The sequence below is a fragment of the Sceloporus undulatus genome, chromosome 11, assembly GCF_019175285.1.
Source record: "Sceloporus undulatus isolate JIND9_A2432 ecotype Alabama chromosome 11, SceUnd_v1.1, whole genome shotgun sequence".
NCBI lineage: Eukaryota > Metazoa > Chordata > Lepidosauria > Squamata > Phrynosomatidae > Sceloporus > Sceloporus undulatus.
In genome coordinates this window covers 2,898,603-2,915,512 of record NC_056532.1, presented here as the reverse complement: position 1 = coordinate 2,915,512, position 16,910 = coordinate 2,898,603, and the positions used below count along the sequence as shown (strand labels likewise).

General features: G+C 45.6%; 1 protein-coding gene across 5 annotated transcripts in view; it reads left to right on the top strand.

The window, feature by feature from the left end:
• The window catches only part of CUX1 (cut like homeobox 1), a 254,604-nt gene that overhangs the window by 156,113 nt on the left and 81,581 nt on the right, over nucleotides 1-16,910 (top strand). For all 5 annotated transcript variants that reach the window (XM_042442697.1, XM_042442698.1, XM_042442696.1 and 2 more), the window contains exons 9-10: nucleotides 13,673-13,721; nucleotides 16,538-16,642. In XM_042442697.1, coding sequence (XP_042298631.1) covers nucleotides 13,673-13,721; nucleotides 16,538-16,642 — 154 coding nt within the window. The remainder of the gene's footprint in view (nucleotides 1-13,672; nucleotides 13,722-16,537; nucleotides 16,643-16,910) is intronic.

The following is a 16,910-nucleotide window of genomic DNA, read 5'->3' as shown; positions in this document are numbered from 1 at the left end:
GGGCACAAGAAGAGAAGACTGGGCGGCGGATTGAGCGGAGCCAGCATTTCAAGTTAAAACAGGGAGGTAGTGGTTGATGGGGAAGGCTTTGTTTTGCCAGAAGCCATCCAGTCGGAGCAGGCAGTGTTAGGTAGACAAAACAGCCTGACCTACTAGAAGGCAGTTTTCTGCAATGGTCAGTTTGGGTATCCATGTTGGGAATGCCTTCCTCCAGGTGGTGAAATTTAGCGGTCAAGGTGATGACCCAAATGCGATAACTCTCCATGGATAAGCCCATTTCTGCATGCACAGAAGATATTGCCAGGCTGGGCATTCAGCACATTTGCAGTGGAGGAGCCAGGTTCAGCAGCTCCTGCTTTGCTGTCAGGCTTCTAGCTTGTGCCCTCCACAGTAGGCGAATACAGTTTGAACCCATTTTCCCCGTCTGGTTTGGAGGCAGATCAGTTTGCCGCTTGCAGACTTCACCTCTTTTACACATCCCAGCAAACTACTTGACTCTGAAGCGGAGGTGGGGTTCAATATCTCATAGTAAAAGAGTTTCAGTACTCCACTGTATTTAATGGGACTTGAGCATCCATGGATTTTTGGTACCCACGGGGGATCCTGGAACCAAACCGCAGTAGATACTAAGGGCCCACTGTATATCTAACTTTAAAATGCTTTATTATTATGTAGAGTTTTGTCATAGAATCATAGATTCGTAGAGTTGGAAGAGACCCCAAGGGCCATCCAGTCCAACCCCATTCTGCCATGCAGGAACTCTCAATCCTGCATTAAGCATCCTGTTAGTCAAGCATGAACCCTTGGGTTCTCACTGTTTTTTTGCACACTGATTGTTAATGCTTTAGTGCCATGTCAATAACGCATATTAATTATACCCTACCCAGCCTTGCGGTTGGTATCTCTTCAACCCCTCCCAGCATGTCACCCAGTGTTTCTTTGTTCTTCCCAAGCAAACCTTCCTCCAGTAATGATACCGGCTTTACAGCTCCGGACGCTGCTTACGCAGTTTTACTGCCGCAGTCGCGGGGTGACCATCTTGTGAGTCTGAAATGTGGATCCTGGAGCAGGGGAGACCATGCGACGGGGGCACAGAAAGATCCCTGGGCCTGCATTGCTCTTCCACTCCACTCGCATGTTCACAGCCTCCCATAGAGCGAACGTATTGCTTGCCCCAAACAGCGGATTGGCACAGCAGCCGGAGAGCCCCTGCCCACCAGCCCTAAAAACAGAAAGGTCTCCTTTTCCGAGAGAAAGGGGGGGAGATAATTGAACCCTTTGATTTCTTTTCACGGTTTGTTTGCCCTTTCATTCCTTTCCCGAGGTGCTGTTTGTTGAGGAATGTTTCCAATTGCCAGAGAGAGAGAGAGGGTGCGCACGGGGGTGTCTCTTAATACTTCCCCGCTAGCGCTCCTTTCAGCCTGAGTGGAGGACTGTGGCAGGCCTGTGACATGCATTTTTAATGCAGAACTTTATACCCCGGCCCTTGCAGCGCGAGCGACGACTCTGCGCAGTCCTCTCTGGAGCTTTCGGATTTAATGCTCCGGTGAGCAAAGCACAGGCTCAGGGCGCTCGACGTCAGCCGACATTAACCCTTGCTCTGCCTGGCATGGAGCAGTTAATTTCCCCATAGAGCGAGACGAGGAACCGCTTTTCTGCTTGGCGTTCGTCGCTCTAATTGTTATTTTCCACAATGCAGAATTGCACAGCCTTGATGCCTTGATACAATCTCATTTGAATTCTGGCTGTGGCTGACTCTTTGCATTTCCTTCCTTCCTTCCTTCCTTCCTTCCTTCCTTCCTTCCTTCCCACCTCTCCTTTTCAAGGGCTTAGAATGAATCAGATCATTGGTCAGTCCAGTTCAGAGGAAACTAGGGTTATGCCCCACTATTTCCCAAAGCTGGGACTCCTTTCCAGCCCTAGTACCATTGACTCCCTGCAAAAGGATGAACTGCGACTGATCCTGGAACTGCGTGGCCAGACATTAAGTCGAGGCTCATGTAGTCCAGTGACCTTTTTCTGACAATACTGGATAATGTCATCCAATGGATCAAGAAACCTCATCATGGAGACTGGATGAATGACGGCCCTTTCGGGCTCTCCTTTTCCCCGTCCCTTTTTTCCTTGCTGTTCGTTCACCAGTGTGTCTGGCGAAGCATGAGAACCTCTAGCCTTAACCGTTTCCATAGGGTTGGCATCTGTGCGCCTCCATCGCAGGAGAAACAACTGCCTTGTGGCATCTTACAAACTATCGGATCAGGGGTTGTGAGGTTCTCTCTTGCTGTGGCCTTGTGTCTCCAGTGCCTCTCTGTCTTACCTGCATAATAACAAACTTAAATCTTTTGCTTTAAATCCGATCCCTTGCCCAAAATAGATTGAGCCCCTGGGATCAGAGTGCTGAATTGGAAGATACAAGTCTATCTGATCCAGTTAGCAAGAGCAGGCCTCTGAATGCTGTGCAATTTCATTGTGGGACATCTCTTTTGGTAATTGGGTTAGGTTTCCTTTCAGACTAGCGATCCCTGGAGCACATCCGAGTTCTTTTTCTCTTCCACTTTTTATAATAGAGTGTCAAATGGCAATCCAGAGAAACCTGTTCTGGATTCTAGAAGGATGCATTGCATCTTTAGAGCATATATTTATTGGAGCGACTAACAAAACAGAGATGTTAACGTACTAAAACAAAATGGTTTTATCTGCTCTGTTCTTCGGCTGATCCAAAGCCAAGCTTTCTGCCCCTCTTTTAAGAAAAAAGACCACATTCATACATGCAGGATTCAAAGATATAGCCATGTCAGTCTGTAAAATCAGTATGTAGAGAGATCTTGTAGCACCCTTGAGACTCACTGAAAGAAAGACTTTGTCAGCATGAGCTCTCCTAGACTATGCTTTCGGAAGGAGACTCACATCTATGAAAGCTGACGCTGCCAACTTCTTTCTTTCAGTTAGCCTCAAAGGTGCTATATGATCTCTCTACATACTTATTCTACAGACTGACATGGCTATATCTTTGAATCCTGCATGTGCATGTATGAATGTAGTCTTTAATTTCTACCAGTGTCTTGTAGTGCAGCAACGGGAAAGCACCCGACCCTTCACATTGGGCTTGGACCTCTTGGCAAACAGCAAGATTTGGAGAGCCAGGTCTTCTTCATTTCTGTTACAGTGCTTACAGAAGCCATCCCCAGCCTATTGCTTTCCAAATACCTTGGACTACCGTTCCCATCATTCCAGCCAGCATGGATCACTGGGAGTTGCAGCCACTGCTTTTTTCCATCCTGGCCTAACCTCTACCTCGCAGGTTAGTCACAGCTCCCAGCCTATTCTAGAGGCAAAATAACGGCACAACAAATAGTTCCAGATTCTTTCCAAACAATATCAAATAGTTATGAACAGTGGGTCCTCCCAAAGTGAGTCAGGATATCCCATTCAGCATCAGCACCTCTTCATTTGAGGAATCAATAGCTGGTGCACATTACTGCCTTCTTTCCCTGCCATCTTGTTCTGCCACCTGGCAGCAAATACTTTAGTAGGTGCAGTTTATACTCCAGGCTCTGCCATCTATGTCTGCTGGCATAGCTAAGAAGGCTCCATGGATACTTCAGTGTTTCTTTGGAAGTAATCGTAGATGTTGCCTCTTTCTAATGTGTTAACAACTGCATTAGAAGAGAGAGAGAGAGAGAGAACAAACATCTGTAGAGCTCCCACCCAGGATGGCAAAAGGAGCCTTGTGCATTTAAAATGTGATAGAGTTGTTCGCTGCGGAGAGTCGGACCAGATACTAAACCGACAGAGGTGTTAATGGCACTCGGCGCAGGGTTTTATACTTGAGGAGTGTTTAAAGTGTTTGCTCGGAGCCCTCCAGAATCACACGCACAACTTGACTTTAAAGCGATGGCACAGAAACACATTTGCACATTCTTTAAAAATCACAAAGAGGAGGCTCCCACTTCTTGGCCAAAAGACATCGCAAAGGTGCAAAAATAGCTTAACAAAAGGTAATCGGTTCTCCTGGAAACTGGAGGAGAGTTTCTCCATAAGCTCAGCTCTGTTGTCCCAGCTTTTAGCAAAGGCCATGTGAATGTTTTCCCATTGGAAGGCATTGGTTACAGATCAGATAGACTTGCTTCTGCAGTTGCTTCCAACTTAAACTGTAGATGTTTAATTGTCGAGTCCCAATCTGGGGCGAAAGTGGGAATGATACATCTTACCCATGGACTGTTTCCATTGGGGCCGAAATGGAGGCAACGTCAGAAGTTTATGATCCTGCACAAAATCTGTCTCTCTTCTCCTGATGCAATATTGACTCCAATGTCAGGAACAGACATGTGCATCTTTTGCTTTCTGTGCTAGTGGCTTTGGGGGCAGGACAGATGTGATTTGGATTGGAGAAGCAGAAGAAGAGGAAGGGGTGACACGCACATAGTGCCTCCGCTAATACACACAGACATGGCGAATCTCCGCTGTCTGTGTAAACTTCACCGGCAACAAGGAAAATGGTCCAGCTGGTCAGTTTATGATTTTGTCCCATAGTTGGCACTGCCCTGGGCATCTTCAAGAATTGCACAAGTTCTGCAGTCTTTGTGTTGTTGTTTTTTAAGAAACAATCTCTTATCATGGCAAAAGTCGAAGGAAGCTAGAGCCCCGTTGTATAGCGTGAGGGTACATCTATGGATGAGTAGTGTCTCTGTAGAGGTGTGTTGTACTCTGAGGTGAGGTAACCACTCCTTTTACTGCTTGGATGGGGTGTGGAAATGACCGACCCTTCATATTCCACCATCACAATTTGGTCCTGTTGTTAATAATAAGTGGTAGAATGCAAAGATATACCTGTGTAGAATCAGTATGTGGCGAGATCTCCACATGCATCTCACCAAACTCTACGAAAGCTCATGCGACCAATGTCTTTCCGTTATTTTAACATTTCCCTTCCAATCACACTTACACACCCTAGAATCCTCTGCTCACTCTTGAAGCCCATCACATTAATGCAAGAGAACCCTTACTCCTCACAGTTGGGGCATATTAACACAAACAGGGGTCGGCACATGCTGAGTTGCAAAGAGGATGGAATTTGTGAAGCCGAAGGCTTTCATGGCCAGCATCCATAGTTTTTTTGTTGATCTTTCAGGCTGCCACAGATGTGGGCAAAGCATCAGGAACAAAGGCTTCTAGAACATAGCCATATATCCCGAAAAACCCACAAAAACTAAGGATGAGTTCAATGTTTTGCATCTTATCATCACCTCCTGTTTACTTCCGTGTTCTTCAACCCAGAACACTGAATCAGACCAAGTGCCCACTTAGGGATCTTATTTCCATTCCTGGCAAACCAGGTGCCTTCGGCTCAAACTTGTCTTGAACTTACACTTTGTGGAAAGCGATGGCTCCTTTGGCGTTCAGATTTCTCATACTGCTACTAGGCACATAGCAGGTCGACCGGAGGTACAAATGCTCTCCTTTCAGAGATTTTTGCCAGCTGCCTCCCTGGAGTTTGTGTTTGTCGAAAGGGGCAGGTGGGAAGCAAGAGCCCCGTCCGGCATGAAAGCGTTCCGGCAATTCAAAGGAGTTGCGGCAGAATTTGACACCAGCGAAAGGAGCAGTCCCAAACCAGAATATTTATACAAGTCTTTTTTTTCTCTCCGTCTCTCGCTGAAATGCTTTGCCAAGCTGGCCTGTTTGCTCCCTATGTGTTGAAAAGTTCACCCAAGTTCCAAGTGTCTCTTGTTTCTGCCAATGTTAGCGAGGAAGCTAATCTCTCTTTTCCTCTTTAGGTGGGAGGGAGCCATTCCTTTGCAGGGCCGAGTTGCGCGTGCCGCAGGTGAACTGGGATCAGGCCTTTCCCAAAAAAGCTCAGGGCTTGAGTTAAGAAGAGGCAGTAGACTTGGGACAAAATATCACTGCTTGTTACAGGAATGATGTACGTTAGCTATTTCAGTAAGTCTGTGGTGCGTTATAGGAAAATAGCCAACATTCCTCTGCTAGGCCAGTTGTTCCAAGGGCTTGGACTCACATCATGGAGGTCTGCTCTTATCCTCACCTCCAGTTCCCTTCAGTCGTGATGTTGGAAGCAATGTCAACATCTATTAGGGCCGTAGGTTCTTCCTTCAGAAAAAGATGTGAATCTGTTTAGGACTGTGTCTCTGTCGTTCTGTTCCTTATACACTCATCCCTCCATGTTTGCAGCTTTGATATGTGCGGCTTTGATTATTCACAGATTTGATCAATATGTTCTCTCTAGGAATATCTGGGTCCTCCAGTGCAATTCTAGGGTCAGCTTTAACTAAACGTTGCACTGAAAGACCTAGAGATTCCTAGAAAGACTACTATACTAGGCATTTGTAGCTTCTCCAGGGCAGTTCTGTGGTCAATGTCTGTCGGACATTGACCACAGAGTTGCGCTGGAGAACTCAGAGATTCTTAAAGAGGTGTCCTCTCAGGTAAAAACATGGTGTTTTGTTATTTGCGGTTTTTCCGTATTCACGGGGGTCTTGTGCCCCTAACCCTAGCACATATGGAGGGACAAGTATATATGTGCGAAGGTGGCAACTCCTTGATGCAGAAAGTTGCAAAGATCTCTCACATTCAATCGAGGTTGCAGCGGAAGGCAGATCTGATGGTAGAGACCCCAAAAGGTTTGTTCTGGTTGTGTGTCTCGAAGATCCATGCCTGTAATCCCTGAAGCTGCATTTGCAAGAGTCCTCCTGTGTAACTTGGTGGGTTTGCGAAGACAAGGGAACAGTAAGCGCCCTTTATTGCTATCTGCCAAAATGTCACAGGTTGCGTGGGCACTCAAGTATCTACTAGTTACTAGTTACAGCATGTTTCTTTTTGAAATTTCAATGTGATGTAATTTATCCTAAATAGTCACAGATCGTGGCTTTAATTTTAAGTGAAATTGCCAAGCACTGCAAATTGCATAAAGACCATTGGTGTTGTTGCATGCCTTCAAGTATTTCTGGTTTACGGTGACCCTAAGGCGACGGGGTTGTATTGGGATGTTTCTTCATTGCCATTACCATCCTCTGAGGCGTGAGAGCATGACTTTTGCCCACGATCATCCAGTGGGTTTCCATGGCAGTAGCCATGCCAGCGCAGCTGTGTACATGTGCCGCCATTGCCGATAATGAGGCAGGACCATCTGTGGATGCTCCAGTCCGTGGATGGAGTCAACACAGAAGACCGACTGTATTTCTTTCCTTGGGTGACTGCTCTGATTAGTATATTTACTACGTCATGCAGCTGAAATTAACCTGTGTCTCAGTCATCCTTGGAGAGAACCAATTGGTGTCATTGGATAATAAAATCTTAGAGGTGGAAGAGACTGCAAAGGCCATACAGCAATCCTCAGCTAGAGCACTCCTTATAAAAATGCCTATCCAGTTCCTGCTTAAAGACCTCCAAAGGTGGAGAGTCTGAGGCAGCCAAATAGTTCTTGCACTAAAGAAGGTTTAGGCGGAATCTCTTTTCTTGTCATCTGAATCCATTGCTTCATGTTTCAGTCTTTGGAGAAGCAAAAAACAAACTGGCACCATCTTCATGGCATCCTTTCAAACCTAGCAAGTCCCCTCTCAGTCTTCACTTCTCCAAGCTCCTTTAAGTGTCTTCAGATGCATCTCCTTTAAGCAGATGCCTCTCAACTGGTCATTCCCGGGAATATTCCTAAACCTCTTATTTCCATTTAAATTGTCGTTCACCTATCAGTAGGATAAATAATGCATATTTTATTTTTCGCCTTAAAATGGCAGCTGCCAAATAATTACGCAGCATTTGAGATGGAGCGTGGTGTTCTTCTGCTTAAACCTGCCATCACCTTGACGGCTCTTTAGGCCACATGTTAGACTACCACCTGCACTCATGCTGCCGTGTGTTTTATCGCACATGGAAAATAAATCCACTGCTAGGCTGCCCAGGGCCAAAAGGAAGGTAGTTAACATGGTTTTTTGTTTTCTCTGACTCACTCTGTGAAGGAGAGGAAAAAGTTCCTGTGGCTCTTACAGTAGCGGTGACCAGAGGAGAGTGAGAATATGGTGAGAGCCATGCTGCCATATATATATGAGCCATATATATGAGGTCGACTTATAGTTGAGTGTATACAGTATACAATGATGGAACTGGAAGAGACCCAAGGGCCATCGGATCCATCCCCAGTTTGCCACGCAGGGAAATGCAATCCAAGCACTCCCAAAAGACGACCATTCAGCTTCTGTTTAAAAACCTCCAAAGAAGGGGACTCCACCACTCTCCGAAGCAGCATAGTCCACCACCATCACCGTCAGTAAGTTCTTCCTAATGTTTAGGTGGAATCTCTTTTCGTGTTGCTTGAATCCATTGCTCCGTGTCCTGGTCCACCTAATGGAGTCCTACTTAATGGATAGCTGAAAGGTAACATACTGTGATTTCGGGTGGGGGGTTTATAGAATAGTGTTCCTACTTTTCTGTCTTCTGGGATTTAACTTGCTGAGGAGTTTCCGTCTGTGTCACAGAGGTTTCTGATGTCCGAGTATCAGACCTACTCAGTTCATGCAGGATCCCACTTTTGAACTGCCCAGTAACCCCATCCGAATGAAAGACTTCCCTGTGGTTTGGGGGGAAATGGCTAATGGTGCATAAAAAACAACTTAAGGGAAGTCTGTTCCCCATTTTTGCCGTCTCAAAAGTTGACGTTCCTGCTCAGGATTGTCCAACTCATATGTTCTTTAGACTGTAGTTGAAGGGCACACAGACAGACCTGGGAGACGTCAGTCTCCATGATAAAACTGGTGCCACCGGAGTCTCATAGGTGGTCAGTTGAGGGTAGATAACCTGTGAGTCTAGGGATTTAAACTTTGGTTCTTGGGAACGTAGGGCTGTAGCGTTGCTTGGGTCCTCCTAACCTGTTTTTATACCTCAAATTGCAAAAAACAACCCTGCTCCTCTTCTTTTCTGTCTTCTCTCTCCTTTGTGTTGCCATCGCTCTGAAAGTCCATGATGCAATCTCAGGCTGTTATTTTACCAAATTGCACAGCTCCCCGATATCAATGGCAGGTAGGTTTTATTTGCCAAAAAAACTGGTCGTAAAGTTTTAGTACTACATTTTTACAAGGCCTTGTGGCTTAATATTAACAGTCATTCCGAGCAATAAAAAGAACAAAACAGCAATGGGAAAATATTGCATGGGTGCTTTTTCCCCCCTTCCCTTACCATAATGTTACCCTGTCCAACTAATAAAACATAAATGTTGACTCCGCGGTACATTTCAGGTATATTCACTGTTAGGTTTGTCCTTCTCCCACCTGTAAAGAATGCAGTGGCCTTCGCCTTGAAAGTACAAGAAACCTTTTACGCCTCGGAAATGCCGCAGGCAAGAAGTGGCAAGGCACCGACATGTCAAGTTTCGACTGTATCTGGAACTGCCTCAAGTGAACTCTTTGTAACACAGTTGACAGTTAGTTCTGGACAGACGAAAGGAGGCCCAAAATTGACTCGGAGAACTCACTGCCCCAAGATATGGCCATGGCCTCTAACATAAAAGGCTTTACTGTACAGTAAAACTAAGAACACAAAAAGCCAGTTAAGACCACAGAGCCCAGCATCTTCTTTCCATCCATGCCCAAACCCACATGCCTCCAGTCACTCCACATCTCTAATCCTTGATTGTTCTGTTTTGACCGGAATTTTAATGGTCACTCTCATTCTGGCACCATGTGTGCCATTTTTTACAAGGGACACCATTTTATTGTGCCGTTGTATATCACGGGACTTGAGCGTCCACAGATTTTGGTATCCGTGAGGGGTCCTGGAACCAAATCCCAGCGGATACCAAGGGCCCTCTAAGTTTATGGAGATCATACTGATCATTTGTGGTTTGACACCGCAACTAAATTGATCCTCCATGTGCAAAATTGCTATACCTCTGACAAATAGCTTCTAAAAGGTTACTTCTGAGGGTCCACAACTAGAGAATCCTCCAGCATCCAGTTCTCCAGGTGTCAGCAAAGACTTATAGGAAGTTACTGTCGGAGGACAGAATGCGTTGGTAGAAGATTAGCCCCAGGTTCTTCGGACAGAAGCTCTAAGTCTGACATGTTTCCAGTTCATGAGGTTATTCCCGTTCTCTCTCCTGCCACAAATTCCCCGGTGAATTTTCTAGCATGTTTAAAAAGCTTGGGACGAGTTTACATTGAGATTTACATCTGGACTTATCACTTTTGAAGGCGTGCTCTATCTGCTTTTAGGTTTCACAAAGAAGTGTGAGCGCTCCAGAGTGCATGCGCTTCCCCCCCTTCTCTCACACACACATATTTTTCAATATCCACATCAATCATATGTTTCTAAAAAGGACTTAAGCAGATTCTTAACATGCGCTGATCAACCCCCATATTGATATTTCTTTTGAGATGCATAAGGTTAGACCTGTAGGTTTCTCTGATTGATTATCGTGATGCAGACAGTTAAAACGGTTCAGATCTGATGGTGCATAAAGAGTATTCTCTTCTGTGAAGTTGAAGGCTTTCATGGTCGGCATCCATATTTTTTTGCGGGTTTTTCGGGCTATGTAGCCATGTTCTAGAAGAGTTTATTCCTGACGTTTCGTACTCTCTTTGCATTGTCTCTTCCTCTTCTCCTCCAGTTTATCTCCCTTGCCCCTTCTGTGTCTTCTTATATTCTCCACTAGTTTAATCCTTCTATTTCCCCCAAACTTTGTGAGTGATACAAATTCAGAGAGGTAACATTATAGTTGGTTCCAGCTAGAACACAATTATCCCCATAGCTCCTTAAAGGCTAACTAAGCCCTGATAAGTGTGACTCGTTGTTGTTGTGTGCCTTCAGGTCCTTTCCAACTTATGGGGACCCTAAAGCAAAGTTTTCTTTTGTGGCTGAGAGTGTGCGATTCATCCAAGGTCAGGTTTCTGTGGCAAAATGGGGAATCGAACCCTGATCTCCGCAGTCATAGTCCACCGTTACGTAAGATCCTAATATATAAAATGCAGTGGGTTTGAAATTAAGACAGCAGTCTAACATTTCTTGTATTAAGCCCACTAAACAGAATGAGACTTCCACACAATCCATGTCTAGGATCGCAGTGTTTACACAAATGGACCTGTGACCAAGAAATTGGGGAATCTGCTCTTACCTTGAAAATGGGTACTATTGACTTTGTCTTAATGTTAATTATGGCTCTACTCGATGTCCCTTTTTTCTGTCCTCCCCTACCTCCATTTTTCTGTGTAGTTGAGTTTCTAATCTCCTCTTCTAGTTGTATAGTTCCTATAGTACTTGTGTGTGTTTTGTTCTCGCAAAATAAAAATTTGGGTTGAGAAAATGAACCACAGACTAAAGAAAAGTATGCAAAGGGATCTTGCAGTACCTTTGAGACCAACTGAAAGACAGAAGTGGGTAGCCTGAGCTTTCGTAGACTGGAGCCCGCTTCCTCAGATGCATTTAGAAGTAGCTGGAGTCTACAAATGTTCAAGCTACCAACTTCTATCTTTCAATTTGATTCCTTTGCATACTGATTTTCCAGACTAACATGGCTATGTCTCTCTTCCAGCTCTGAAGGTGGCAAGAAATCATTGTCTCCCTTTAAAGCCTTGTGTTTCTAGGAGTCCTGAGCAGGTCTCCACCACCAGATGCTCTCCAGGTGTCTTAGGTTACAGGTCTTGCCATCCCTACCCAACATGGGCAATGCCTGGAGAAGGATGGGAGTTGTAGTTGGACATCTGGAAGGAGCCTGTTAGGGGAAATCTCATCTACAGTTTCCAAAGGGACATCACCAATATTATGATTCAGTTCAACTCCACTTGACTCATCCAGTCAATTGGGAGCAACCTCAAAGTCCTCTGGATGGCAGGGTGAGGGCAGCCATGTGAAATATTTTGGCACCAAACGGTTGCCAGTGGGCACTGTATATTCTTTTCTTAATGCCAAACCTAGATGCCACCATGTCGAAATCCCCGATCCTTCATTGAGCCGGAATTCACTCGAGGGGTTGAAGCCTGAGAAAAAGCCAGCTTGGCCTTGTCTGTTCATCTCAATGACATATTGGGAACTTGGGTGTGACGGCTCATAAAAAAAAAGTCGAACCGGGACGGGTTTTATAACCAACTGTTGCGCACAGGGCACATGTAGCTGTTAGAGGCTTTGTGAAATAACCGATTTCAGGCCTTCCGAGCGCCAGCTCCTGATGCAGCGTTTCGGCCTTGGAAGCGAAAAGAACGAGTCCTTTTGAAGATGCTCCGGATTTCTGTTCCAGCTTGCCCCGGGACAGAACATTACAGCAATTTAATTCATTACTCTGCTTAAAAGTGTTTTGTTTTTCAAAAAAAGAATACAGCTGAAACATTTATAACCTCGACGGGTGTTGGGCTCACTAAGCGAGGAGGTTCTCTTTGAAGCTCCTGAAGGGTTTGGCATTGCTTTACGAGGTGCTCCGGGATGGTTTGCAGGAAAGATGTATCAGGATGACAAGGGAGATGATATTAGGTTGGCCCCAAACAAATAAAATGATCCGTCCGAAGCTGGCAGGGATGATGTTCCCTTGGTGAGAGGAAAGAGGATTGGAAACAGGACTGGTCCTACTCAGACGAAGGGTCCAAATGAGTGATGAAAATACCCCCCAACTCCAGTTTGCCACCCTAATAATAGGTACCGTTTTGGATCTCTTCCATTCCATGGCTCCGTCTGCTGTTCCCAGAGATTTGAAAGTTGGTTTTCTCAAAGTCATTTAGTCCTAGTAGAAAGATCTTGTAGCACCTTTGAGACTAACCAAAAGAAAGAAGCCCGCAACATGGGCTTTTGTAGGCTTTGGTCTACTTCCTTGGATGCTCCAATTTGATTTAGCCCTATCATTCCTCGGAGCGTTTGGGAAGCAATGGATCGCCGTCGCTCTTTGAGGTTTGCATTTTTACTGGTTGCGTTGCTTACTTCTCGGAAGGAAAACAAACCTTTTAGTAGTGGGAGGAAAATTCCTTCAAGCTGTGGACATTTTCTATCAAAATACCATCTGAAATGTTAAAGCTAACTGGGTATTCACATGAAGACTCATTAAAGCTTGTTACCGTTTGGTATGTAGGCTTTTGAAACGTATCCTTGCTGGGGAAAGGGGGAGACTTGGTAACTTGTAATGTATTACTTCCAATCTGTGGTCATTCCTGTCGCACTCACACCGCTCTGGTGCCACCACTGCCTTTGCTGCTTTTATACCACCCCAAACCACAGGGACACCTATTCCTCCACTTCCCAGCCGTAAGAATGTGGTTCCCTACTTTCCTATAGAAATGCCATTGGTTTTGAGAAAATGTCCTTCCTCGGAAGGAAGGGTCATAGTTGAGATGCTACGTTGCAGGCTGGCAGTGCCCACACTTTGCCCTAGTGACCGCAAACACTGTTCCTTCAATATACACTGTTTCCTTTGCTGTACTAACTTGATACGTCACGATCGGAAAGTCACGGTGGAAGAATTAACATTATGCCTTACAGGTTCTTTGTATGACCCAGAACGTCTCATGAGGACCATATGAACTCCAACCTCATTGTTTTTATTTCTTAAAGATGAAATTAAATGATCTTTCCTTTGCAGTGTCACCTTGTACGAATGTGGTTACATCCTTAGGCAAAGCGTGCGGTCTCTGTAACGCTGGTTATTTTACTCGCCCATAAGCTAATGGTCCTTGCTTTTGTTTTCTTGCAGGTCGGATGAAATTGAGATGATCATGACGGACCTCGAAAGAGCAAATCAGGTAGGATTTTAAAGCCCAGACATCTTTTCACTCATGAGATGACTTTGATGCGTTGCCTGTTCAGATGGGCTTAGGGAACTTGGTTCTGATTTTACTTACAAAACGTCATCTCATCTCTGCAAACTGTCATTTGAAGAGGAAACAGATATCAACCTTCCAACAGGACTTAGTTTAAGCAGCTTGCAAGCAGGCTGAAGGATCATTCCCACCTTCTCTTCCCTTCGTAGATCCCTCCGCTGGCTTCCACTTTCGACCAGGTCTCGTTGTAAGGTTTTGGTCCTAGTATTTAAGCCCCTGTGGATTCTTCTGGCTCCTTGTTTCAGATCCTGGATAAGCCGGATATCTAGTTTCCCTTATTTGGAGTAGCATCACTGATGGAATAATACTTGTGAAATATAATCGGTCCATCCACCCATGCGCTCTGCTCTTGAGCGGTGACAGCTCTCTTCTTAACCACAGTTCAAACCAATGGCAGAATTCAGGCCCTGGAAGGAGTGCCTGTTGGGCCAGAAAAATAGGAAACCATCTCCTGGTGAAAGACAAGAGCGTAATCTGCCCTGGAAGCACTGACCTCCCTCTACTCTCTCTTCCATCCAGCCTTTAGTATGAGCCACAACAGTTATGCCTGCCATAATTTTGCTGGTTCTTTGGCGTTGTTTTTCTTTGCTTCATCATTTAGATCCTTTGTTGCATGTCCCTAAGTTTTACCCTCAACTTATCCAAGGACCGTATCAAAATCCATAATTTTGCCCCCGAAACCTGCCCTCAACTTATACATGAGGTTGGCTTGCAGTAGAGTACAGTGGACCCTTGCCTTACGCGGGGGATCCGTTCCGGACCCCCCCCCCCCACGTAAGGCGAACTCCGCCTATGCTGGAGCCTCATTCACTTGAATAGGGCTCCTATGCACGGCTGCGCAACCGCGCACCATGGGCGTGAACCCCCATTCATCTGAATGGGACGCGCCGCCCCTTGCGCCCCGCACGCTCCCCATGGCTTGAGTGCATAAGCTCAAAGCCACGTATAGCATACCCACATTTAATGCACGCGCACTGTATATACTGTAAAAGAGAAATGCTATCAAGGAAGCTTTGGAAAGAACCAAGGGAACCTTCAGACCGGGTTTTTTGAGTGGAGTTTCAACAGGGCTCTTGCATACTTTAAATATGAAAGGCCCATTAAAATGAGGTCACTGAAAGCTGGGTATGAGAGAATGCATGACTTGCTCAGAACTATGGAATGAGCCTGTGGCTGATCACTGATCTAAATGCAGATCCTGAGATGCACCAGGCTCTGGATTTTGTTGGGAATTTGTTATTTGCCGTTTTTTCATGTTCACGGGGGTCTTGTACCCCTAACCCTAGTGAATATGGAGGGACAAGTGTATTTTGTTTTGATCTAACTAGTACCTTCAGCTTCATTCACTTGCACGCTTCCTCAATCTCTGCACTACTTCTCAGCTCCATGCCAAGCTGAGAAGAAGTTCCAGGGTCCTTGTTTACAGCTGTGACTTTTGACTTTATGCACCACTTATTCCTGGAAGAGATGCGCTGTGCTATAGTAAGCAAAGTTTCAGACCCCAATGAGGAAAGCCAGAGGTCATGCCCACCCATAAAAGCTAGCAGAGATGGGTGAGTCCCTCATGCCTTTTGCATTAAAGAGAAAAACCATGTATTTAATGAGTGCCCTTGTAGTCAGAAGGTAAACCATAGAATCCTTTCACACAGGTAATGGTGGCAAGAATAGCCACCTCTTGCGATGTCTTTGAGAATACAGAAGGGTTTCTTACAGCAGAAGGAAGAGAACCCATGACCTATCCTAATTAAATACTTAAAGGGATGTCATATTGAGGAGGGAGCAAGCTTGTTTTCTGCTGCTCCAGAGAACAGAACCTGGAGCAATGGATGCAAGCTATAGGAAAAGAGATTCCACCTCAACACTGGGAGGAACGTCCTGATAGTAAGGGCCGTTTGACAGTGGAAGACATTGCCTTGGAGTGTAGTGGAATCTCCTTCTTTGGAGGTTTTAAAACAGAAGCTGGATGGCCATCTGTCGGGGATAATTTGTTTGAGAGTTCCTGCATGGCAGGGGTTCTCTTCCAACTCTGTGATTCTACCTGATGATGTTGGACTCCAACTCCCATCAACCTCAGCTGATGTTGAACACAACTGACCTGGGGGTCCTAGTCCAGGGACATCTAGAGGACCGCATATTTACCCAGCTGCCCCAGGGGAAAAGAAATAACCATGTTTCATTAAGTCATCTGTGTGCCTGTTACGTACGAAAGAAAGATGTTACGGAGGAAAGCGGTAACCCGAGAACCAAACAAAGCCGGCCTGTTGTGTTTCTTCCAGGCGAAAACGGGCCGAGGATCTCTTAATTCGGCGTTTCCTCGGGAGGACGATTCCCAGGAGGAATCTCGCAGCTCAGCCTGCTTTGGCTGGGAGTACAGAAGGCAATTGAATCAAAGGATTCCATTTCCACTTGCATTCATCCAGCCTGGGAAATGCAGTGGGCCGCAGCGTTTGTGTCAGCAGGGGATTCCTTGCTCCTAGCGTTAAATTACTGTCATAATCGCTCAATTATTTCTTCCTTGTACTGTTTAAAATAAAAATCCATCACATTCTGAGATTCTCCCCCCCATCATTTATTAGGTTGAGTGTTTAGGAAAATCAATTATACTCGGTCGGGCATGAATTGATGAATGTTCGCGCAATAATTGCCAGTTGTTATATCAAATGTACACTCCCCCCCCCCCAGGAACAACCTCCCCCCCCCCAAAATTTTTATCTTCCCCCTCCTTTCATTTCTTTCAGAGGGCAGAGGTAGCTCAAAGAGAAGCCGAGTCCTTAAGGGAGCAGCTTTCATCCGCTAACAAATCTCTCCAGCTGGCTACCCAGATCCAGAAAGCGCCAGACGTGGTAAGAGGCAGGGTACACAAACACACACACACACACACACCATGTTGCGCCAGCTTATAAGTACACCAAATTGTGCAACAGAGCTGCTGTTTTCGGAGACAGCCAGAATTGGGCTCCCTGGGAATTGCCCTTTGCCATGTTGCCGCCTTTATTCCCCAGCCTCTTTTCTTGGGGGACAGTAAAGGATTGCTTACCTGGAATGAACTCTGTTCCTGCTTTTGTCTTAGAGGTAGATGTTGGGCTCAAAGGGAAGGGGAGGCATCACCCA